This window comes from Pseudorca crassidens, chromosome 6 (genome assembly GCF_039906515.1).
Source record: "Pseudorca crassidens isolate mPseCra1 chromosome 6, mPseCra1.hap1, whole genome shotgun sequence".
In the NCBI taxonomy this organism is placed as follows: Eukaryota; Metazoa; Chordata; class Mammalia; order Artiodactyla; family Delphinidae; genus Pseudorca; species Pseudorca crassidens.
The window spans coordinates 1,141,443-1,165,690 of NC_090301.1; the positions used below are offsets into that span (position 1 = coordinate 1,141,443).

At 61.8% G+C, this 24,248-nt stretch overlaps 3 protein-coding genes across 4 annotated transcripts; 1 reads left to right on the top strand and 2 right to left on the bottom strand.

Moving 5' to 3' along the window:
• Positions 1 to 261: 261 nt before the first annotated feature.
• RNPEPL1 (arginyl aminopeptidase like 1) lies at positions 262 to 10,365 on the bottom strand. Of its 2 annotated transcripts, none has more exons than XM_067740005.1 (11): positions 9,736 to 10,365; positions 6,211 to 6,351; positions 5,533 to 5,684; positions 4,892 to 5,008; positions 4,477 to 4,712; positions 4,137 to 4,250; positions 3,643 to 3,755; positions 3,139 to 3,247; positions 1,973 to 2,203; positions 1,758 to 1,900; positions 262 to 1,234 (listed from the first exon to the last, which is right to left on the bottom strand). In XM_067740005.1, the coding sequence occupies exons 1-11, from the start codon at positions 10,264 to 10,266 to the stop codon at positions 947 to 949; spliced, it is 2,175 nt and encodes a 724-aa protein (XP_067596106.1). In that variant the 5' UTR covers positions 10,267 to 10,365; the 3' UTR covers positions 262 to 946. The 2 variants fall into 2 exon arrangements, with proteins under 2 accessions (XP_067596106.1, XP_067596105.1); XM_067740004.1 differs by having other exon boundaries at positions 3,139 to 3,250.
• LOC137225969 (uncharacterized) lies at positions 10,290 to 22,286 on the top strand. The gene is made up of 5 exons (XM_067739926.1): positions 10,290 to 10,514; positions 11,824 to 15,702; positions 17,169 to 17,613; positions 18,673 to 18,883; positions 21,424 to 22,286. The coding sequence occupies exons 1-2, from the start codon at positions 10,290 to 10,292 to the stop codon at positions 12,847 to 12,849; spliced, it is 1,251 nt and encodes a 416-aa protein (XP_067596027.1). The 3' UTR covers positions 12,850 to 15,702; positions 17,169 to 17,613; positions 18,673 to 18,883; positions 21,424 to 22,286.
• On the bottom strand, positions 14,250 to 16,095 carry DUSP28 (dual specificity phosphatase 28). Its single transcript, XM_067740013.1, has 2 exons — positions 15,564 to 16,095; positions 14,250 to 15,350 (listed from the first exon to the last, which is right to left on the bottom strand). Exons 1-2 carry the CDS (start codon positions 15,954 to 15,956, stop codon positions 15,222 to 15,224), a joined length of 522 nt encoding a protein of 173 aa, XP_067596114.1. The 5' UTR covers positions 15,957 to 16,095; the 3' UTR covers positions 14,250 to 15,221.
• Positions 22,287 to 24,248: the final 1,962 nt, after the last annotated feature.

A 24,248-nucleotide genomic window follows, 5' to 3' on the forward strand; every position in this document is an offset into this window, starting at 1 on the left:
TTTGGGGGTCCGGGGTGGGGGGAAGGGGCTGGGGAGGGTGGAAGGTGCCGCTGGCGCTCAGACCCCCAGGGCTGCCGGGCAGGATCGGGGGCTTCCGAGGGCAGAGCCAGGATGGTCAGGAGGGGCTGGGGGGCAGAGAAGAGCCTCAGCAGTACCCCGCCCCTCCGGCCTCTGGCCTGCGTGTCTGGCGGTGACCAGCTCAGGACCCCGCCCCCCGGCAGCTGGGCAGGTGTGAAGGAGCTGGACGAACAGGCCGGGAGGTAGTTTGCAGAGTGGAGGTTTAATGGGACAGTCACGGCGACCCTGCACAGTGGTCCCCCGGGGGGCCCGGCTCTAGGCACTGGGCTCCCCAGGCCTCTTCCGGCAGGGTGGGCCTAGAAGGAGCACCAGCGCCGCCTGCCCCTCCCTGTGTGTTATTGCTGCACTGGCCCCAGGCAGCCTCAAGACAGACTGTCCTGTCCCACTCCCCCTGGGGCCTGGGATCCCGTGTTCCCTGAGGAGCTAAGGCTTTCCAGGGGGCCCCTCCCCAGGGACATCCACCCTTTACTCGGTGTCCCTTGCCCCCCACGCGGAAGCATGTCTGCATCCTCTGCCGGAGGCCAACCGAGGCTGCCATCCCCGGGGGTGGGGTGCGGGGGCCGCGGGCAGGAAGCACGCTGGGGGGACAGCATGGCCCGGGCCCCCGGCAGATGTAAGGCACGGTGTGGCGGTCGCCATCGACCCAGGGGCAGCGCCTGGCAGTCAGTGTTGAGACAGGAGGGTGTGGCGTGTGCTGGCCGCTCCAGGCCTGCAGTGCAAGAGGGCTGCGGGGACCAGGTCCCCAGGCCTTGGCCGGCCCCGGGGGTGCCCCCAGAGAGCCTGCAGGAGGGGTGCGTGGGCCAGGCTGGGGCACGGTCACGGTGGGCCGAGGCCCAGAAGGCACAATCGTGGTGTCGAGCAGTCAGGGCTAGGCAGACACGTTGACATCCCTGAGAGAGATGGCGCTGCCGGGGGCCTCGTCCCCGAGCAGCAGGGCTGGTGCGTCTGTGTCCGCCTCCGAGTCCGCTCCGGCCCCGCCTTGCTCCACGCTGGGCTCTGTGCCGGGGCCCAGGCCCTGGGACAGGATCTGCTGGATGGTCCGGCGCAAGTTGGGGTGCAGCCGGCCCTGCGTCTGGTAGAAGACCTCCAGGGCGAAGGACTTGAGGGCGCCGGTGCAGAGGTCCTCGTACAGCGGGATGGTGTACATGCGGGACATCTGCGGGTGGCCGCTTGTCACACCGGCCGCTCCCCGGCCCCTGCCGCCCGCGGGCCCCAGGGCTGCACTCACACTGCCGCAGCGGGGGCCCCACTGTCCTTGCCTCCACCACTGCAGGCCTCTGTAGAGGCCCCGTCTCCAGGGAGCTCGGGCTAGGGGGGCACTGCCGGGGGACAGGTCTGGGGAGTGGGGAGGCCGGGCCCCGGCAGGCCTGGGGTCCTAGGGCCTCTGAGGAGCTCAGATGTGCCGGCTGTCCACGCCCAGGGCCCAGTGGGCCCAGACCCCCACCCCGGACTCTGCTCCCGGCCTGGCCCTCGGGCACCACCACCCCAAGGCCCGGTGGGGTCTGTGCTCTTCCCCCCACTGCCAGCCCCAACGCCACGTCTTCCCCACCCCATTCTCTGGGATGCCCAGTCTGAGTGGGTGGGGACGGGGGGGGGGAGGGGAGGGGTGGGGAAGGGTGGGGAAGGGGTGGGGGAGGGGTGGGGGGAGGGGTGGGGCGGGCCCGCGCTGGTGGCTACACCTGGCTCTCGAGGAAGCGCCGGACCCTGTGGAGGTCAGGGTAGTAGTCGTTTCGGACGACGATCTGCAGCCAGCGGATGCGGATCTCGGCGTTCATCGAGTCCAGCAGGGAGGAGTAGCACTTGGACAGGCTCATCACCACCTCTGCCGGCCACGGGCAGGTCAGGCCAGCCGGCCCCTCCCCTCCCCCACCACCCCAGCGGCTGCAGGACTCACCCTGGGGCAGCGGGGACCCGTCCAGGAGCCGGTCCAGGAAGAGCGCTGTCTGGAAGGTCCTCCACTTGGAGATGTCGATGGTGCTGGCGGACGCGGCCGCCTGGTCCAGGGGCTCCGCGGTCCACAGCTGGAAGAGGGCCTCCACGGGCCGGGTCAGGCTGGATCCCTGAGACAGGTCTGGCTCGGCCAGCGGGGGGCCTGTGGCATTCAGCCAGCGCTCAAACTCCAGCCCTGCAGGGAAGACACCACCCTGGGGTCCCGAGCAGGCCTGCCCGGGAGACACCAGACCCCGAGGGTGTGCCTGGGTGTGACTGTTCCGGGCCTGGGAGCCCCGAGGGCGGGGGCCGTCTGGGGACGGCCGGGGTCACCTCTAGCCCCTGCCACTCCAAACCACTGGGGTGGCTTCGGCGAAGGGGCACACAGAGGCTCGAGCTGGTGACTGAGGGACCCCCGGCCCCTCCACGCCTCTCCTGGGTAGGAGACAACGAGGCATTGTAAACCCTTGGAGGGAAGGTGGCGGGATAGGCTCTGCCCCACGAGGGGGTAGGGGACACCACCCTGGGCAAAGGATGTTCCTGCTTTAAAACCCTGGAGCTGGGCAGCCGTGGGGGCAGGTTCTGCCCATCGCCCGCTCTCAAAAGCCCTTGGAGCACCTACCAAACCCTCCCAAACACAGGGTCCCCCTGCCCACACCTCCCAGCCACATCTCACTGCCCTATAGCAAGCCCTGGCTTCTCCCAGATGTCAGACCTTCCAGTCTCTTCTTTGGCCCCCAAGCCCTTGGACCAGGCACAGCCCCACGAGCCTCACAAGCAGGCCAGCTGCCTTCAGCTAGCTCTCAGGCAAACCTCTCTCCGTGTCGCAGATCCTGCCCCAGGCCCTTTGCACAGTTTCCGGGGACCTTTTTCTGGGACTGCTTAATCAGGTCTGCCTGGCCTAAGTACCGCCTCCATGCTGGGAAGCACACCCTCCTCTCTGCTCCTACGGTGTCCAGCCCGAGGCCCACACTGTCCAGCGAGCGTGGCTGCAGGAAGGATGGATGAACCCGAGGGAATTTCTTCCAGGCAGAGGCGTCATCTTGTGCGGTGGAGCCCACACACCCGCCGCCTCCCTGGCAGGCCGAGGGGCTCGCCGGTTGCGGACCCGCGGCAGGCGGTGGGCCTCACCTGCCCGGCAGTCCACACTCTGCTCCTTCAGCTCCGGGAAGAAGGTCAGGAAGGAGTCCAGCAGGTCCTGGGCTACCACGCTGGTGAACTTGTACTTCTCCACGTAGGCCTGCTGGGGAAGGGGCAGGGCTCGGCAGGCCTGGGGGCTGGGCACACCGTCCCCATCCCACCACCCGCGCCACAGCTGGGGCCTGCACAGCCGGAAAGGGCCACCGCCCCGAGGCGTCTGTACAGAGCGGTGTGCAGGGCCCAGGGCGGCGCGGAGGCACCCACTGCTGCCACATGGGCCCTGCCAAGTGGTCAAAACCGGAGGGAGGGAGGGAGGGAGGGAGGGACGGAGAGGAGGAAGCACCCCAGGCACTGCCCGGAGAGAAGGCCACGTCCCAGCTCCGCCCACAGGCCCCCGCCACTCCATCCTCACCACCAGGAGAGAAGGGCAGCCCTGGGAGTCGGGGCAGAGAAGCGGGGGCGTTCGGGGCCTGTCTCGGGGAGGCGGCTGCTCACTCGGAGAAAGCTGTCAAAGCGCTGGGGGTCCCCGCAGAGCTGGGACAGGTAGTACACGAAGCAGTAGCCCTTCTCGTAAGTGAACAGGTTCATCAGGTGGCTCGGATTCACCCCTGCAAGGGGAACACCGTGGCTCTGGGCGGTGCCCTGACCCTCCCATGTCCCGAGGGACGGGGGCAGGATGGCGGTCAGGTGCTGTGTGGAACGGGAAGCGCTGAGGGCCGCCGTCCCTCACATCTAGATGTCCTAGGAGTGTGGAGACGGGGCCCGCCTTACCCAGGGGGCCTCGGTGGAGACCTCGGTCCACACACCACGGTGACGGGTGCTCAGAGCCCCTGAGAGGCAGTGGCAGGCTGAGGGGCCCCTGACCTGGCCTCTGCGGGGATGCCACGGTGGGGACAGGGACGCCCGGCCAGAGTTAGCCTGGGCTGGGCAAGGAGGCCCTGCAGGATGACGTGTCCAGGGCCCGGGGCAGGGCCGGTGGGAGTGGGTACCTGGCTCCAGCTTGACCTGCAGCTTGCTAACTGGGCTGTCCTCGCCGAGGAGCTTCATCTGTCTGTGCAGGGCATCCAGGCGGAAGGCTGTCTCCAGACAGGTGAAGGCAGCACCTGGACGGGGCAGGTGCGAAGCTGCTGCCCTTGCGGCTCCCTGCCCTGAGCCTTGTGGAGATGGCCCCTGGCCACCCGGCTGGACACATGCACGGCAGGGGGACCGCACCCCGGGGGCCAGGCTGGGCTCCCAGCCCCTCACACAGTGCCCGGATGGCCCCGGTAGCCCAGCCTGCACAAGGCCCCGGCGGTGACCCCGCCGCCCCTGCCCCAGCCCGGGTGGTACCGTAGGTCTCGGTGGTGATGCGGCGCTGCGCGTAGGTGGCCAGGCCCTCGCTCAGCCACATCTCCTCCCATGTGGCGTTGGTGACGGCGTTGCCGAACCAGCTGTGGGCCACCTCGTGGATGACGTCGATGATCAGGAACTCGTCACTCTCCAGGATGGAGGAGATGATAAAGGTGAGGCAGGGGTTCTCCATGGCCACGATGGGGAAGGAGGGGGGCAGGAAGACGATGTCATACCTGCCCAGGGTGGGGGGTGACCGTGAGAGGGCCGGGGCCCGGGCAGTGAGCGTCACTTCCTTCCCAGGAGGTCAGACAAGGCCCCCCACCATGGGCTCCCGTTGCTTCCCGGTAGGGTGGGGACTTGCCCTCTGAGCCCTCCTACAGTCAGCCAGGCTCCCAGGGGCCCCAGGACGTACCTGCCCCACAGGTAGGGCCCGTAGAGGCGCTCGGCTGCGCTCAGCCACTGCTCCACCGCGCCGGACAGCTTGCTGGTGGCCGTGGGCAGGAGGCATGGCTCAGCCCACACGCGGCTCCTGTCACAGGGGCGAGGGTGGGTGGGGGCCGGCCAGTCCCCATCCCTCTCACCCCACTAGGCCTTTCCTCTGCTTCTGGGCTCGAACACCACCTGCACCTAGTCTGGCCTGGTCCACCGCCCAGCTGCTGCCCGCCACCCTGCCTCACTCACTGCCACCACGCAGGCCCTTCCCGCAGTGGGGGCCGGGCCACACGCGAGGGGCCGCTGGCTCCTCCTGTCTCTGAGTCGAGGGACCCCGCACAGGTGTGAGGCTACGTCCAGCGGCGGCCCGGCCCGGCAGGAGGACCAGCTTGCGCAGGGCGCTGGGGAGGCCGGAAGCCCAGCCTCCGGGTCTGGGGGTGCACGGGAGTGAGCGGGCTCCTCTCTCACTGACAGGGGCGGCCCCGGGGAGTGGCAACATGGCACGTGGGGTCCTCTGGCGGGTGGCTGCAGACGCGGGCCGCACACCCAGCTCACGGTAGGATCTCCCCGAGGCCTGGACTCCGGGCAGCAGCAGCTGCAGGAAGCAAGAGGCGGCCCTACCTGGGCCCGATGTCTGCCGGCTGGAGGTCCCCGGCCACGAGGGCCACGAGGTAGGCGGGCACGGGGTGCTCCATGTGGAAGCGGTAGACGCCCTCCTCCTCCACGTAGGTGCTCTGTGTGGCACTCATCAGCACCTGCACCCCCGACGGGGCCTGTGTTCGAGGAGGCCCCACCCATCAGGGCACCCCGTGTCCTCGATGGGGAGCCCCACGCCCTGTCAGGGCACCCCGTGTCCCCACTGGGAACTCCATAGCCCGGTCAGAAGCCCCACATCCATGGTAGGGAACGCCACGTCCCCGACGGGAAGCCCTGCCACCTGGATCAGGTAGCCACGTCACTGTCGGGGACCCTCTCAGCCCCATCAGGGGTCCCCCCACACTATTCGGGGAACCCCACGCTGCTGGTCTGCACACCTCTTGCCCCAGTCGGGAGTCGGGTGGGCGTAGGGGTGCTGCCACGCTCAGGCCAGGAGCCCTGGGACCCAGCGACTCCGTCTGTGCCCTCCCCTCGTCAGGGTCCTATTGGCTCATCCTGGGTCCAGGACCCCGACCCTAACAGGCTGCCCCCTCCTGCACAGTGAGGAGGGTGGGCTCCTCCTAGAGCAGTGGTCCCGGTGGCAACCGGGGCCAGGCTCGGGCAGGTAAGAGTGCGGAGCGGGGCCTGCTGGTGGGCGCTGACCTTGACGACGGCCGAGTAGGTGCACTTGACGGCGGGCGTGTCGAAGCACGGGAAGAAGGAACGGTTGCAGACGGAGTGGCCCTGGGTGAAGACGAAGGGCTTGGCACTGCCGTAGGTCAGCTCTGGGTCCAGCCACCAGATCTGCAGCGGGCGGTGGGCAGGGTATCAGCCGACGGCCCCTGGGCTCTGGCCCTTGACGCCCTCCCCATCACGTGGGCTGAGGCCTCCTGGAGACCAGGGCTGCTGGCTGACGGCCCTCACTGTACCCGTGAGGCGGGGGCACCTGAGGCACACAGGGAATGGGGGGAGCCTGGGGGCCCTGCCCCACAGAGAGCAGCACGTGGGGACGCCAGAACACCCCTCCCTGCCAGCCCAGCCTTGATTCCTGAAAGCTAGGCAGAGTTTCTGGAGAGGACAAGGCCTTGGGAAGTGGGCCCCAACCCCCCTGTCCTGCTCAGGCTTCCAGGCCCAGGGCTGCTGGGGCAGCGGCTGGAGAGGGAGGGCATGAGGAAGGGCCCAGGAGGGGACGGCCCGACTGGGCTCGTCCAGGGCCAACAGCAGCTCCTGGGCACCATCGCTTGCCCACCCTGGGCAGGCAGGGCGGCTGACACAGAGTGTGGCCTGTGCTTCGCCACCAGGGCCAGGCCTCTCTCCAGGTGGGAGGCCAGGCACTCAGGGAGTCCCCCAGCCTGTGCCCCTCACACCAGCTGCCAGAGGGAAACTGAGACGGTCAGAGCACCTGAGTCCAATTCTCACAGGCAGGCGCGAACCCGGTCTCAGCAGGGAAGGGGAGCCGGGAATGTGGACGTGTGGGGAGAGCAGTGCTTCCTGGTGACCCCCACGTGCGCCTGAGCCCAGGGCCACCCCTGGAAATGGGGCAGCCTCACAGGGAGGGATCCCCCACGGGGAGAAGGGCTCCCGGCCAGGGCCCGTGGGCAGGGAGCTCAGGCTGGGCTCTCAGAGAGGACGCGTGGGACAGGAGCAGCCCGGGGGGAGGGCCGCTGGGGCCACGGCCGGAGCACTGTGGACAGACCCCGCAGCGGCCACCAGCGCCCAGCCACCCACCTCCCGGGCGGGGTGGCACTGGTGGGTGCCTCGCTCATCTGCAGGATGGACGGGGACCTCCGCACAGGACCTGACACCACACACGGTGTCCTCGGGAAGGGCAGCCGTCGGGGGTGGGCGTGGGCTCAGGGCAGGAGTGGGAAGGATGCCCTTCAGGGCTTCTGCGCAAGGAAACGGCCCCTGCCTGGAAGATGCCTCCACCGCACAGTGCCGGTGGCCCGGGGAGGCCACGGGGGGCCGAGGATGGGGGTGCTCTTCGGTGCCGTGCCGCCTACCTGCTTCCACGCCTGCCAGACACTGTCGCCCTCTCAGCCAACCTCCCCCCAGATGCCAAGGCCAGGCCCCACCCCCACTAGGGAGCCCTCCCTCGCACCCTCGTGCCCACCACTGCCCCCAGCCTCCCTAGGGCCATTTCAAGACACCCCCTCTCAACTCCGGCCAAACATTCCAGGGTCTCCAGGAAGGTCAGCACGGAGCCTGGGGGAGCTCCCCCAACCCAACCGCAGTCATTCTGTGGGGCCCCAAATCTGTTCTCACGCCCCCTCTGCCGGGACGACACGATCATTGAAGCCAACTGGACTGTTCCGTGTCCCCACTTCAGTGACCGAGCCACGCAGGTTCTCCCAGGGCCATTATGGAAGGACCCTAGCCCCCTGCAAGTGACAGGTCTGAGCAAACCACAGCTGATGGTATCCACAGTTGCTTGCCACTGGGAGTTGTCCATGCTGAGACCACAGAGGTGGAGGACCCCAGACCCAGTGGGGCTCCCTACCCCACAAACCCCAGACCCCAGACCCAGGAGGGGGCTGCCTCTCCTGCAGACCCCAGATCTTAGCAGATGCCCGGGCTCGGCAGGGCTGCCTATCCAGTTCCTGCAGACCCAGCCAGACCCCTGTCAACGTTCACGGACGTCTTCAAAACTTCCTTCGGGCCGCTATGTCTCTGTCCTCTCACGGTGAGGAGTGTGCAGTGGTATCTTCCTTTTCTGCTGACCCCTAGGGCTGCCCCAGATGTTTAGAAGGCCTGTCTGGGGAGCCTGTTCAAAAATGCAGACTCCTGGGCCCTGCCACAGAGCTTCCTGGGGCTGGGACCCAGGAATCTGCATTTAATGAGACTCCCCCCGCAGCGCTTCTGCAGGTAGCCCTTGGCTCATGCTGGGGACAGGCCCCCGTGGTCAGGCTGCTAGGGATACGGTCAGGCCAGCAAGGGTGGCCTGTTATGGGCCCTAGTCCCACCACTCTGCCAGTCTTGGGTGGACCAGACACATGAGCTCCAAGTTCACAGATCAAGGTCCGGGAGGATCATACCCCTTTGTTCTCGCGGCTGTGGTGGGAGGCATACGTGCCGCTGTCTGAGATCCAGGCTACCCCAGCAGGTGCCAACCCAGCAGGCCAGGGGCCAGGCCAGCACACCCACGGAAGCTCACAAAGGAGATGAGGTGGCAGCTGAGGGCTCCTGGGAATCATGCAGGAAGCCCATAGGTGTGTGTCTGCTCTAGGCTCTTCCTGTCCAGATGTCACCTTGATGGCTCCTGACCTGGTGCCTCTGTGCCACCTGTGCTTCACCGTATCCATTTACATGCCGTGGGCGCTGACACATGGAAACTTCCGGGGCCTCCCAGAGCTACGTGTATGCTGTGTGTGTGTGTTTGGAGGAAGAGCAGTGTCACAAGTGTGCTGTCCACGTGGAGACCCAGGAACCCCCATGCTTCCAGAACGGAAGGCCCTGCTCCATCCTGAAAGCCCTCCTATGGTGGAGGGGTGCTGCAGCACCAGCACCCAGCCTGGGCCACGCAGCCTTCCTGCTGAGCCCCTGGGGCGGCAGATGCTCCACGTCCAAAGCCCTGCAGAGCCTACGTGTGTCTGTGTTGGGGACACAGGGCAACCCTGCCGCCGCACCCGCCAGTCCCCACGGGGCCTGAAGTATTAGAGCCAACCCGGACCTCTCCGCCTCCCACTCCGGCAGGTCCGTCCCTCTTGCCACTTCCAGGGAACAGTCCTCTGAAGGCCAGGTCACACGGAGGCCCTTCCACATCTGACACTGCCTGGCCTGCTTCTCAGTGCCAGGCTCCCTCAGATGTATGGCTTGGCGTGTGCTCACCAGAAGCTGTCCCTGTCCCCAGGCAGGGACAGCCCCTGCACACCTGAAAGGAGAGGCTTCCCGTGGTGGCATGCTGTCCCCTGTCCCCACGGTCCAGGGCCAGCACCCAGGCTCTCGCTCGGTCCAAGGTTCCTAAGGGCTCCCCGGGCACCAGCTGGGAAGCACTGCAGGCACCTGGCCAGGACTCCGGAGCCAGGTGGGGAAGTGCCAGGCCGGCCCCATCTCTCCGCAGGTGCCTCAGGCGCAGAGCCCACATTAACGCTCCCCTAGCCTGGCGGCAGCGCGGGGAGACACCGCCTGGAAACGACCCGGCGACCAGCCCACCGCCCCAGCGCCCACCCGGCGGGGGGGGGGACTCACGGCGGGGGCGTCGGTCGAGGTGTAGCGCAGGATGACCTGGAAGGGCTGGTGCGCCTGCAGTTCAGGCGGCAGCGTGACGGTGAGCGAGGAGCCGTAGTCCGTGAAAGGGTCCACCCTGAAGGCCAGCGGGCAGCATGCGGGCTCCGCGCCGGGTGCCTCGGGGAAGGCGGGCAGCGGGGGCGGCGGCGCGGGACTCGGCCCGGGTGCAGCGAAGGCGAAGGCGCAGGGTGGCTCGCCGGCGGCGGCGGCGGGAGCGCGGCGGAAGGCGGCCGAATGCAGGCGCAGGGCCGGGTGCGCGTCGAGCACGAGCGCGCGGGGCGCGGGGCGCCGCGCGCACAGCTCGAGCACCAGGCAGCCGGCCAGCTCGCGCGCCTCGGGCCGCAGCTCCAGGCCCAGCTGCAGGTGGCGGAGGCGGAAGAGCTGCGCGCTGGAGGCCGAGGCCACGTCCAGGGCGGGCGGCGGCTCGGGCGGCGGACGCGCGGGCGCGGCCTCGGCGCCGGGCGCTTTGCGGCAGCAGCACTGCGCCGCCATGGCCGCCGCGCTAGGTGAAATCCATGGGCGGCGGCCGCGCCGGGCCGCGGGGAGCGGGTGAGGGGCGGCGGTGGCGGCAGCGGCGGCAGCGGCGGCGGCGGCGGCGGCGGCGGCGGGGCGAGGGCACAACAGGAAGTCGCGCCGGGAGCCGCCCGGCCCGGCCCCGCGCCGTGCGCCGCCCCGCTCGGGCTCCGCTCGGCCGCCGCCGGGGGCGCTGTGCGCGGGGAGACCGGGGAGCCGGGGGCGCAGTGAGCGGGGGCGCTGTGAACCGGGAGACCGAGTAGCCGAGAGCGGGGCTAGGACCGCGAGCCCGGGGCGCTGTGCGGGGCGGGGGGAGACGGGGGCGCTGTGTTGGGGCCGGGGACGCTGTGCCAGGGATGAGGCCGAGAGCCGGGTGCGGTGCATGGGGCTGCGGCTGCCGTGTGCAGGTGGCCGGGGCACTGTGCTGGGGGGTGGGGAAAGCGGGAGCCGGGGGTGAGGGGCGGGACGCTGTGTGCTCGGGGTCCGAGGCGCGCCGGGCGGAGGAGTGGCCCTGCGGTCTCCCCACCCCTTTGCGCTTCCTACCCGGCTCGCGTCTGGGAGACCCCGGGAGTCAGGATGCCCGATCCCTCAGCGATGCTGCGGGCCAGGTTCCTGGGGCAGCGACTGCTGGGACACCTGGGTCAGGGAAGCTGGGAAGTGTGGCGTCTGGAACTCAGTGTTATTCGTCCATTCGGGAACCTCTGGTCCCAGGGAATGATGGAATGATGGAATGATTTCCATACACCCGACCCACTCCCCTGTGAGACCAGTGGTCTGTGTTACGTGCCATATGGTACATGGCGGTGCTCAAGAATCTTAAGGCTGTGCTGTCAGATTATTGTAGCTATTTAGATTTAAATTAAATTAGAAGTTCAGTGTCTCAGTTGCACTAGCCATATTTCAATGTCTCCGTGTGTGTTTGGAGGATAGTGTCTGGCTAGTGGTAGCCATCCTCGACAGAGCAGATATCCCATCATTGTAGAAAGTTGTGCTGGACAGTGCTGCCTTAAGGCCTGTTGGGGCCCTGGAGGAAGATTGTATAGGTGAGTGCTGGGCAGTAACAGGACCTGGCCTGCCTGTCCCCATTCCACCTCTCCCAGGCCTGTCCAGAGACTTAGGCCCAGAGGGGATGCCTGCAGACCAGCGAGGGTGCTCAAAGAGCTAGCTCAGGGGGATCTCGAAGCCATGGAACCAGAGGGGCCACCAAGATGTTGCGGTCATCATCGCGTAAGCAGTCAGACCCTTAGGGAGAAGGGGCTTTTTGGCCTGGAATCCCACCCACCTCTCTCCCCGATCGGTCTCCCTGTGGCAAAGTTGGGGCCTGACTCACAATGCACTTGACCTCGATGGCGTCCCCGAGTAGCGTTTGATCCTTCTGGGTTCAGTATCCCAACCTGTCACCCATGTGATCCTGCCTGCCCTCCTCCCCGGGTGGGGGCTGGGTGGGAAGGATGGCTGAGTGGGAGGACACATGTTCACTGACTCAGAGCACCTGCACTGAGGCATCTCTTCAGTTTTTCCTATGTGCCCTCTTAGCTGGGGGGACACAATCTCCTTGTCGGGGCGCCACCCCAAACTCGCCAGTCACCTGGAGGAGGGGTTTCAGTCCTGCGTCCGAGACCCGAGAGGGAAGAGAGCTGGGGTCTGGCCAGTCCTCGAGGCCTTCGGGCGGCCCAGCGCCTGCCCAGGTGCCAAGGGCAGAGTGCTGTAGATGGCACTCCCAGTTTGACCAGCCTTTTGGGGCCACCACCGCCCACCAGGCCGGTGGGGCTGGAGCCAGAAGACCTTCAGGAGGGCTGTGCGTGGGCGCCCACACTAGCCTGCCCTAGGGACCCGCAGGCAGGCCTACCAGCCACCTGCACACTCAGGGTAAGTTACCATCAGGGGGCTTCTCGCCCTCCTGGTCCCCTGGACTTGGGTGAGCAGGGATTGGGTCTCATCCCTTCTCTCCTGGGCACCTCCCAGCGGCCAGTTCTGCACACGGAAGCGGTGGAATGGGGCAGTCCTGCAGGTCCAGAGGAGCTATTACCACTTCTGCCCACCCACCCCCAGCGGGGGTGGTGCCTTCCACCCCACATTTTTTTTTTTTTTTTTGGCACGCGGGCCCCTCACCGCTGTGGCCTCTCCCGCTGTGGAGCACAGGCTCTGCATGAGCAGGCCCAGCGGCCATGGCTCACGGGCCCAGCCGCTCTGCGGCATGTGGGATCCTCCCGGACCGGGGCACGAACCCACGTCTCCTGCATCGGCAGGCGGACTCCCAACCACTGCGCCACCAGGGAAGCCCCACCCCACATTTTTGTAAGGAACCAACACAAGCCAGTCTTACGGGAGCAAACAGACCTGTTCTATGGTATTAAAGGCAGCCCACCAAGGCACTGTGCGGGCCACAGGGGTCGTCTCCACTCTCCACCCTGTCCCTGTCCTGCAGAGGACAGCGCCTTCAGTGCTGGGGGACGGGGGCACTGCCTGCTGACAAAGGTCCAGGGTGGCTGGAGCGTAGTCCTCCTGTCACCCCACCCCAAACCACTTAGGGGAGAGGAACCTGAAAGCCGGGACTGCTAGAGGCTGGGGCTTCTCCCATAGGAATTTTCATACACCAGCCTTTTGATGATCAAATGCTGGCTGGCTTGGGTGGGCTGATGCAGCTGACACTCCGCCTGCACCCCAGCTCTCCCCTGATGCACGTGGACTAGGTACCCCTATTCAAGTGCGCCGGCACTGGGAGGGGAGTGGGTCCCTGGCCTCACTTGCCAGCAGGTGGACACGGAGGCAGGAGGGCTTCCAGGAAGCCTGTGGTGTTCAGCTGGGGGCTGTGTTGTCCCTGGGTCAGAGGTCCTAGGGATACCTGGGCCTCTGGTGGCAGCCGAAGCTGGATGGTTCTCAGAATGGAGCTGGTGGGACAAAAGGCTGATGGGACCCACAGATGTCCTTCAGCCTGGCCCGGGCTCTGACATCCTGGCAGCCCTGTCACCCAGGACCAGGTCAGCAGGTGAGGGGGTGTACCAGCAAGGATGTCATGAGCACACGGGGTAGAAACGTGGGCTCAGGTCCTGGCTCCTGACCTCCTAGCTGGGCAAACCGCTCAGCTCACCTGAGGTTACAGACGGAGCCACCGGAGCCTCACCTGCCACGTGGAGGCAACAGCAGGAGCTTGTTTATGGGGTTGATGAAAAGTGACACGAGCTATGAGGGGCTTGTGGCAAGTAAGTGGCAGCTGGCAAGCTTCCAAAGCTGTGTGAAAGTCGGGTGAGCCACGGAGAGCTGCATTTGGGTTATGACGAGGGCTGTGGCTCTTGGACGTGGGGGCTGCTGACTGGTGACATCGCACCGGGCTGGGTGCTGACCTGCAGGGTGTGGTGTGTGCTCTGAGCCAGGGACCGTCACAGCTGGAAGCCCAGATGTGCAAGAGGGTTGGGAGGAGGAAGACCCTTTCCCAACCGCCCCAGTGCGTCACTCGCAGAGTGTGAGCTTCCCATCCCCACAGCTTTGGGCTCTGCTGGGTCAGAGGCCTTCATCTGCAGGTAGGATGCTTCCATGTGGGGACACAGCTGGACAGGAGGCTGAGACACCACTTCACCATCTGGGCTCCACAAGCCTCAAATCGGGAGTTGCTCTGCTGGGTGAGGTGACTGATCGCACCATGCAGCTTGCAGGATCTTAGTTCCCTAACCAGGGATTGAACGTGGGTCCCAGGAGTGAAGGCACCGACTCCTAACCACTGGACCGCCAGGGAATTCCCTGATCCTGACTTTCAAGGGGCAGCAGGGCTTTGCTGCTGCTCAGGGGGGCCAGGAGGAGTATGCTGGAACTCAGGGCATTCTCCTGATGCCACCCACTACTCCTTGGTTGTATTGCAGAGGTCACAGAGGCCAGAGCGCCAGTGCAGGCAGGACCACTCAGGGCTCATCAGACACCCGACTAGGAAAGACCAGGACCTGAGGCATTGGCTGAGGGTCAAGGAAAATGATAAACGTCAACTACAGTATTTTATTCATAACCTTGTTATGTATATATTTGTATATTAACCAGGGATTATGTTATCTGTAACTCATATGTGTTACCCAATTTTTCCTTTACTCTTTCCCCACTATCTTATTTAAGGAGTGTTGGTGATTAGTCTTCTAGTATAGTCTTTAGGCTGTAGTGTGTCCAGGCGGGGTGCCTCTGAACCAGAAGAGGAACCAACAGGCTCAGAGACATGGGTGGTCATTGCATTGTTGACATGACCTTGGCTGCAGGATGTTAGGCTGGGACTCATTGCTGTTGCTGAAACTGGGAGGCCAGTAAGGTAGGAGGTGGGTACGGACACTGAGACCCCCAAGGGTGCCCACATTGGGTGGTCTGTCACACAGCCTCGAGCCCTCACTACGTGTCACAGCAGCTACAAGTCTGGAAACTGGGCCCGCACCACCTGAATCGCATGTTGCGTTTTGTGATGGGGCCAGTGTGAGGTTTGGGAAAGCCACTGTGGCTTGAGCAGGTGGCAGGCATGAGGTTCTGCCAGCAGCCCCCCAGAAGCCCCCCACATCAGAGTGGCAGGCAGCCAGGAACAGGGTGGCGGGTCTCCATGACTCCTGTACTTCCCCATCTCCTGACCTTGGCTCCCTGGCCTCCATCTCTCTGTAGTAAATGTGTTTCTGGCTAGAATTCCTCAAGTGGTTTTGATGTTCCTGACCAAGCTCTGTCTAATAAACCTGCTGACGAGGGGCGGTACGGTTCTCAGTTCTCTCCTCGGCGGACACACCCCAGCCCTACCGTCAAGGCGGGACAGAGACCTTCAGGAAGTTGCAGAAAATAAAAAATCCGTGGGACGTGAGGCAGGAGAGGACAGACCACCCCCCAGTCAGTGCACGAACTACCTCTTCCCACCCCGAGGCTGCAGGAAACTCCAAGCGCCCCGCTTTGGGGTTGGGCCGTCCTCAAGGGCTGACCCATTAGGGCTCAGTCGGGCCCGAGGGCTCCCCGGGCAGGCGGGACCACGACTGCAGGGCCTCCTCGTACTTCTGGAGCTGGGACCAGAAGCCCGGGTTGGGCTCGGCCACCGGGCGGGCGCTCTTCACAGTCTGCAAACGAGAGGCTTTGGCTAGACACCGCGCAGCGTCGGCTGCAAGCTCCGCTGGCATTCCCAACGCCCGGAGGCCCCGCCCCAACGAGCGGGCCCTCCTCGAAGCCCCGCCCCCACGGGCGGGCCCCCGCCCCTGCCTAGAGCCTCGCCCCTCCCAGAAGGCCCCGCCTCTTCCCGCCGGAAGCCCCGCCACGAGAAAGTCCCGCCCTACCTGGAAGGCCCGCTCCCGCGTGAGGCCGCGATGACGCATGAGGTAGGCGGTGCAGACGGCGGCCGAGCGGCTGCGGCCGTTCTTGCAGTAGACGAGGCAGGCACCACCGGCGCGTACCGCGGCCTCCATGGCGGCACAGGTAGGCTCCAGGTGCGCCAGCAGGTCCTCAGCCGGGTCGTCGAATACGGGCACGCGCAGCTCGGTCACGCCGGGCGCGCGGGGGCCGGGCTGCTGGCGCGAAACGTTGACGCATAGGGTGACGCCCGCGCGCTCCAGCAGCTCCGGGGCGGCCGCGGCCTTCGCGCTCCCGAGGAAGAGCGAGGGGGCGACGCGCACGAACGGCGGCGGGGCGGCCTTGGTGGCCCCGCGGCGTCCGGCTTGCTCCGCGTCCATGACCGGCTCTCGGGCCCCCAGCACGGGTGTCTATTTTGGGCCGTCGGGAGGCCAGCCGGGCGGCCCCGGGTCCTAGAGGCCCCCGGGGTGGGCCCTGTAGTGGTTGTGCACGAGCGGGCACGCCCGCAAAGCCCTGGCCGCCTCCTCATTGATCAGGTCTAAACGGGAGCGGCCTCCTCTGATTGGCTGAGGCTGGGGGTTGCGGCCGTTGGCTGGCCTGGTGGCCATCGGAAGAGTCTGATTGGCCGCAGTGAGGTGGGCGGGTTCGGGTTGCTGGGAGGAATGGGCCTCCCCTCGCTGGATACCAGAGCCCCGCAGGTTGCAAGCCGGGAGATCTGAGAGTAGCTGGTGCCTGTCCCTGCGAACGTGGAGGTTTCCAGCTGGGCGGGGCTCGGGGAGGTGCGCTTCTCAAGCTGTGGCTGGTGTGCAGAGGAGCAGGCGACCCTGTCACAGATTCTCATCTGGGCACTGACCAGTATCCGCCACGTCGTTTTGTAGGTAGGCCCCTTAGTAACTGATTCTCTTATAACCGCATCGCCAGGTGAGGTGCCCTTTAGTATAGCTTTATGTACATTCCTTTTTGTTATTTGTTTGCTAATAAATCACTCTGTGTAATTTCTGCATTTTATTTTCCCTTTCATTGTAAAACATGGTTCATATAAAATAAAGCTATTTATTGTTAGCTTTTCATCATTTTTTCACAGACCAATATTTTTGTTTTTATTTTTCTCTATTATTTTTTTTGCATTACTACTGTAACTTTAAAGAATTAATACCATTTAATTACACAGTTGCCATGTAAGAAGCCCTCTTCACTAGATTTTTCTGAGGTCCAGTGTCTTTCAGGGGCTGGTTTCAGTGAAAAGTTAACTGTCTTCCAGTCCTGCATGCATCTAGTTATTGCCATTTCAATTCTATTCTAATAATATGAAAACATTTTTTCTGCTTCATCTGCATCATTTACTTAAGATTTGCAATCCGTTCTATCAGAAATTATTCTCCAGTACACCCATGCCCCCCACACACACAGAGTACTCAATAAACCTGACAAAATGAACCTATACAGTCTCTCTGGGTGACCTGGATTCTCTCCATTCTAGCCAAAGCCACCGGGCATTGGTAACTGTCAGATCTTTTTTGCTACCTGGGGTTCTCCCTTGAGCTAAAGATTCAAATGTTGGTGTGTAACCAGGTCTTCACTGGTCTTCACAGGTCCAGACATCACCTACGTAGAGGCCTTCTCGGCATCCATTTCCTTCTTCTGTGGCCTAAGGAAGGATTCTGACTTTCCTGGGATGGGATTCCCATTTTTCCCAGAGTTCACGGGAGCCATCCAAGTAGGTGGAGATTCCCTGTCCCCCAGCTCCAGAATTGGGCTTCTGATTACGTCCAGTCAGTGACGCCTATACCCCCATGACTGCTCCGGGAAAGGGCTTGGGCTGCCATGTGAACCAGAGAGGAGAGAGGGGCTTGGAAACCTCTGTCCTCTCCTTATGAGCTCAAAGGGAAGCCAGCCTTGGTTGAAAGCACAGCTGAAGAAACGGTCCTCGAAGATATTGCTGGGCCACTGGATCAAACCAAACCTGAAGAGCCTCCAGCTTCTGGACTGTTTGGTTTCCTGAGCCATCCAATCACCCTTTGCTGTTGGATATTTGAGGTGGATTTTCTGTTCCAAGGCCTCTTAACTGATAACCTCACACTCCTTCACCCCATTGAGTTAATGAATCGGTAACGAGTCATCCTGCGTATCTCAGATCCATTCTGTCCACCTTGATGCTGTGTTTACTTTGGGCCACCCTCTTCTGGGCTTGGCACCAGCCTCCTGAGGGGGGCCTCCCAGCCTTCCTCACTGGAGCCGGAATCCGCTTTTGAAAGCAGTGCTTTTCTGAATGTCGGTCCTGACTCAGCAAGTTGTGATCCGTTAGTGGGTTGTGAAATCAGTTTTGTGGGTTATGACCTATATTTTATTTTTAGTAAAATGGTATAGAAAAGAACAGACTACATGAAAATATTAGAGTGCGTGCATGTAGCAGAGTGAGTTTTTCCTCATTTTTTGAGTTAGTTTGTACTGGCTCATGATATGAAATGGGGTATTACAATGGGTCCCAGGCAAAAAGTCTTGAAACCTCTCAGAGCACACATCTGACTGCACCGCCCTCCTGTTTAAAAATGTCTTGCTGCTTCTGTTTTTAACCTGGCGTTCAAGGCTCCTCCTGCTTTGTCCTGTCCATCATCCTTTCTCTCTGTTCCCTTGTCACCTACAAATTGGCACTGACCATCTGCCTCTACAAGGATTAAATTATGAGCCAATGCAGCTGCTGATCTTCAACACCTCCTGACAGGAATTCAGGGCAGAGATCAGGAATGTGGCGCTCCGTACTCTAGGAAAAACTGGCAGAACAGTTCTTCAGATGGTTAGATATTTTCAGGAGAAGATTTTATGAGCCCACTTCTTGATTCTCCTCTTATGTAGAAAGGCACTAAAATCCCTCATGGTGACGTCTGCTCCTCGTGACGAGCAGAAACCTGCAAAAAATATGTGCTTGACTGCATGTCCTCCCCCTTCACCAGAGTCACGTCTGTACTGACCTCCCGCTACCTGTTCAGAGCAGTTTCTCCGAGCTATCTGACATGCTGCCTCCTCGGGTATTGTCCTCATTTGGCCCCCCAAGAAACTTAACTCGTAATTCTCAGGTTGTGCTTTTTCTTTTTTCAGTCGACACCACCTGCCCACCACACCATGGCCCAGTGGTTTTCAAAGCGTGGTGGGAACTTGGTAGCAATGCACGTTCTCAGGAGTCCACCTACTCAGGACCTGCTGAAGCGGAAACCCTGGGAGTGAGACACAGGAAGCTCTGTGTTACCATGCCCTCCGTGTGATTCTGATAAAAGATAAAAACCTAACCATCATTTAGTTGATCTAAAAAGTAAGCAAGGTTTTTACCCACTTCCTTAAACATTGTATTTTGACCTACTGCCTGTCATTTATATCCACTTACTTTCCTCTGATGAGTCATGATCACACATATACATCTGCTCACTTTTTCCTGTGGGTCAGCTGAGGCGATACTCAGTGGCCCTCGCTGCCGGGCCATGACTTCTAGTTTCCCTTGCTTTCCTTCATGTGAACTTAAAAGCACTTGAGAAGCAATCAGCCAGTAGAGTCCTTTTGGAATTTTTTAAAATATTCTTTTACTCACAAATCTTTTACAGTGTCTCACATGTATCTAATTTGATCGCAGTTTTTGGGGTTTTTTTTTTGCGGTACGCGGGCCTCTCACTGTTGCGGCCTCTCCCATTGCGGAGCACAGGCTCCGGACGCGCAGGCCCAGCAGCCATGGCTCACGGGCCCAGCCGCTCCGCAGCACGCGGGATCCTCCCAGACCGGAGCACGAACCTGCGTCCCCTGCATCGGCAGGCGGACTCTCAACCGTTGCGCCACCAGGGAAGCCCTGATTACAATTTTTAAGTGGTTTTTGTTGACTTCAACTGAATTTTAATAGAAATGCCACTCTTCTTCTCCATGCACAAGTCAGCAGCCATATTTCACTAAATTTCATAACTATAATCGCAGGTTCAGATTTGCTAACACCATCAGCGGTCATTTGAACAGCTAACTTGCTGAAAGCCAGTCATCCTAAAGGTCCGTTTGCTGAACTACTAATTTGCTGATTTTTGCCAAGTTTATTCACCAAAAACTTTAAAAACTAATAGTCTTGAATATTGTCGATGAATATTAATATATTTTTTATGAAAACATTCTCTTGGAATATATTGTTCAGCATCGTTGTAGGACTTGTATCAATTTGTGGAAATAGGGCTTTTTAATCTTTGTATGCCTGGTTTTTAAAAATACCAGTGCATATATTCTTAAGAACATAAGCAGAATTTCAGCATTTCATATTGCATTTTTTTCCAGTTTATAGAATTTTCCAGAACACCTTTTTTGGGCCACATGTTAGTATTTAGAATTGTTTTGCCAGCCTCAGAAAGTTGTCAGATTTGCTGAAACAAATAGTTTTAGCTGCTGCTGAGTCAGTCTTTTATTCTGGGTGATGTGTGAGTTTCCTAGAGTCACCGTAACAAAGCATTACAACAAACCCATAGGCTGCAAACAATGGAAGTGTATCCTGCCCTCTGTGTGTGTGTCTCCAAGTCTCCCTCTCCTTGTAAGGACACTAGTTGTTTGGTTTGGGGCGCACCCGAAGCCAGTCTGACCCCTTCACTTGATCGCATCTGTAAAGACACTTTCTGTATAAGGTCATTCCCAGGGGTTAGGACTTCAACTTACCTTTTTGGGGGGGGCGGGGTGGGCACTGCTCAACTCAGCGGGTGGGATGGTTTAACAGGCAGTTTTAGTTGACTGCTTTTCTTTCTCTTCACAAACAAATTTTAAAGACAGCACGGTTTGTCTCTGCTTAGCTTCGCAAGCTGCAGTTGGAGCAAAGCAAAGACGGGACCTGAGGGGAAAGGATAAGAGGTAGAGAGGGGACCTAGGAACCAAGGTGGTACTGGGGGGCTGAGAGGGGAGCAAGGGAGAAGAAAGAGGTGAATTGGGAGACAGATCGCAGGGTGGAGGAAGTGCCCCTGGAACCCTGGGATCCTGGCACAGCTGCCGCCTTCCCACCACTCCAGCTCGTGGGGGAGGGCCTGGTCGTCAGGTGTTCTTATCCCTTTCCCCTGTTCCAAGGGGCAGTCTGTGTCGAGAACCCCAATCCCTGTGCCTCCAGAGAGCCCCTCCTCGCTCTCTCTCCAGGCAGCCACAACTGCTTCGGTGGCAGAAAGGCCTCATGCTCTTTCCCACCCTTGTGTTTTTGCACGTACTAGTCCAGTTCCCTGAAATGCGCTCTCTTCTGTTGAGAGAGCTCCTACTCATCCTCTGAAACCCCACTTAGGACTCTTCTCCCATAAAGGTTTCCCCAGTGACCCCTCGGTCCAGACAGCTAACCCTTCTCTCCCAGTGACCCTCGGCACCTCCCTCGTCTTTTTCCCCAACCAAGCCATGAGCTCCTGCTCTGTGCCTTCCACAAACACTAACTGAACGGAAACGACCGGCTTTGGAGTCAGGCAGGGCTTGATCAAGTATTGGCCCTACCGTGTGCTAGCACGTGACCGTGGACAAGTTAATTTACTCCCTTGTGCCTCAGTGTCCTCAGGTCTCACATGGGGCCTCTGTGCTCTTCCTGGGGGGCGTTGGGAGCTTTTAGTGCTATCTCCCCCGGGGAGGCTGACCTGCCGTCCTCTGCTTGACCACGAGATGGGTGTCCGAGGTGGAGACCGCCGGCCCAGGCTCAGCAAGCCGGTGTGAGCGTCTCCGCGGGGCACCGGATGCCCCGGTGGGATAGCTATGCAATCAGCTTCGGGGGTTGCTGGTTGAGATAAGATGGTGTGTGGATCTCGGTACCCAGTGGCCCTAAGACCTTCAGCCAGCGTTGGTCTCCCCTCCCCCTGCTCTTCATCTTCCTAGATTCATCCCGGAGGCCCCAGAGGGGGAAGAGGAGGAGCCCGAGGGTCCCCTTAGGGAGCAGGACCTGAAGGAGGCCCGCATCGAGCTCGCCCAGGGTGTGCAGGAGTGGCAGGACGGCTGCGTCTACCGAGGAGAGTTCAGCAGGACATGAAGCTGGGATGCGGAGCATTCTCTCGGCCCACGGGCGAGGCAAGTCGTTCCTGGTGCTCTCCCCTCTCCGGCCCCAGTTCAGCCAGCCACGGCCTGTCCCTCTCCTTCGGAGAGGCACGTGCTGTGAGCTCATAGATCCACCGATGGGAAGGATGCTAGGCAAATGTCCTTCCTATTTGAGAAACACCCAGAGAGACTTCTGAGCTCACGTCCGAGGTTCGCCTGGGTGTCCACAGGCTGCAGCTCGGGAAACTGTGACTTCAGAAGATAAGTTCTTATTCTAGGCAAATATTTAAAATTGCGAATTACTGTCGTGAGTTGTATATTTGTATTGATGAAATTGCCTTGTATTTAAGCTCAAACAGAAAAAAATGGATCTTCCTAAAAGTGAAAGTGCACTTTTGCGCCCCTGCAGCAGGCGGTGTCAGGACCTCAGTGGGGACTCTGAGGGGCCCGTGGCAGGAGCTGTTGGCGCCACCTGGCGTCCCCGCGAGGGTGGAGCAGCCGTGCATCTGGCGAACCTGGGGGTATGCTGTGGCCTGGGGGCTTAGTGCGCCTCCCCCAGGGGGAAGCTGGCTTCTGAAGGCTTCCCAACAATGTGCTGCAGGTGCGCTGGTGGAGGATTCTGCCCTGCTTGCAGGGTTGTGTGACTCAGTGGAGACTTAAGTGCATCTTTTGCTTACAGATAATAAAAACCGTCTGGAGGCACTGTAGGGGTGTGTGCGTTTGGGGGGTTGGAAAAGCATCAGAGGGCAGGACACCTGGCATTGAAGCTCTTCTGGGAAGCAGGCGCTGGCTGGCACAACCTCCTAGGGGCTGTGTAGGGTTCCGGCTCTGCCCCTCTCTCTTCCAGGCTTGGTTCTGCCTGTGGGGCCCCGGTTCACCTGGTTTTGGCGCCCAAGGCTGGGGGACCTCGCCCAGCCTCTCACCTCCTGCACTTAGTCTCCCGAGTCCAGGGGAGAGCGGGGCAGGGAGGCGAGCGGGGGTCTTGGGATGGAGCCTGGGGAGCGGTGGGGGCAGGGAGGGGACAGCAGGAGCAGCGGCAGGCAGAGGCGGAGCTTCTGGGCCCCCAGCCCAGTCCCCCTGGAGTGCGCCCCCAGCACGGAGGAGCCTCCAGACCTCACGTGAGGACAGAGGCCGCGACCCGAGCCCGTGCTGAGCTTCTGCCAAAGAATGCACGGCATCGTGACCCCGATGACCAAGCGCTGATTTTTGTTCAGCATCTGTTTCTTTAGTCCTTGGCTACTTCCTCTTTTACCCAACACTGTGGTGTCCAGTGGTCAGACAGCCTGTGTTCCCAGCCGTGGTAGGTTGGGGCCCACTGACCGGCCCTCCTGGCCCCGGGTCCTCGCCGTGCAGGGGGACCACAGCAGGTGGAGCCTCGGCTTTGTCACTGCCTGGGGGGACGTCTGGGTCCACTGAGCAGGTGCTCCTGCAGCCATGGCGGCTCCTGAACCAGAGAGGCCAGGAGGACGAGAGGGCGTGCAGGCCGAGAGCAGCGGCTTTAAATGTGTCAGCTGTCTTTGAGGAACGGGCCCAAGCGCATCAGTCCGGCTGGTCAGATGAGGCTCCGGCACCGTGTGGAGGAAGGATGGAGAGGTTCCTCCAAAGCTGCACCCTCCTGGGAGTGGACAGAAACCCTCTCTCCTGCAGGCGAACCGACGAGCCCCCTGGGGGGTGGATTCTCCTCACAGTTCTACACAAATGGTCTGCAATGTGGGACTTCTTTTCAGTTGGATAGACTCTGATAGGCCCCCCCAAATCATACAAATGGAATGAAGGTGGGCATCAGATGGGCTGTCCCCCGCCCGGCGCCTCACTGCTCATTGTGTCCCTGCACTGGCCAGGAGTAGTAACTGGCAGGACCAGGTCCCCCCACATGGGACTGGAAAGGACCCTTCTAGGCTGCTGTAACTGCAAAGTCCACCTTCAGGGCTCACGCAGCCTCAGGCTTGGCTGGGTCCAGGGGTTCCAGCGACTCTATCAGGCCCTCTCTCTCCCATCTCCATGTGGGCAGCCAAGTTTGACCTGCCATGAGGCAGAAGGGGGTGGTGTCGGTGTCACACCTTCCTGCAAGAGAGAAAGGGCCCTAGTGGACACTGGTGAGACTCGGGGATGCGTCCCGTGGCCAAACGCAAATCAAGGCTGTAGGCGGGGTTGGGAGCCCTTCGCTTGGCCAGGCCTGGTCACGTGTGCCAGGGGCTGGGGTCAGTCCTCCGTCAACCTGTGGGGACTCGTGTCCATCACCAGAGGAAGAGAAGGGGCGCTAAGCAGGCCGCAGTCACCGTCCCTCAGGCGCAGGGTGGCCTGTGAGCACGGCCGCCGGCTGCCTGAGAGCCCAGCCGCCTGCTTCTGGTGGGGAAGGCGGCTGTCTGACTCGCGTGAGAGTCAAGTCTAGTGACTGAAAAGTGCTCGGAATGGACATGGCGCTCTGATTTCCTCCTGGGGCCCCAGTAGAGGGGCACCTGCACCACACTCCCCCCCCCGCCCGGGGCTCGGGACCCGAGCACAGATGGCCCACGTCCATGGCCTCAGGAGCGAGCAGTCTTAAGTTAGGGCCACGCCAGCGACCCCGGGGCTAGCGGCCCCCCACTCTCTGGGCCAGCCTGCTAACGTGGACCTGAGCGGGGGCGACGGGGTGAGAGCAGAGCCCGGCGTGGGGCTCCCGAGTGGAG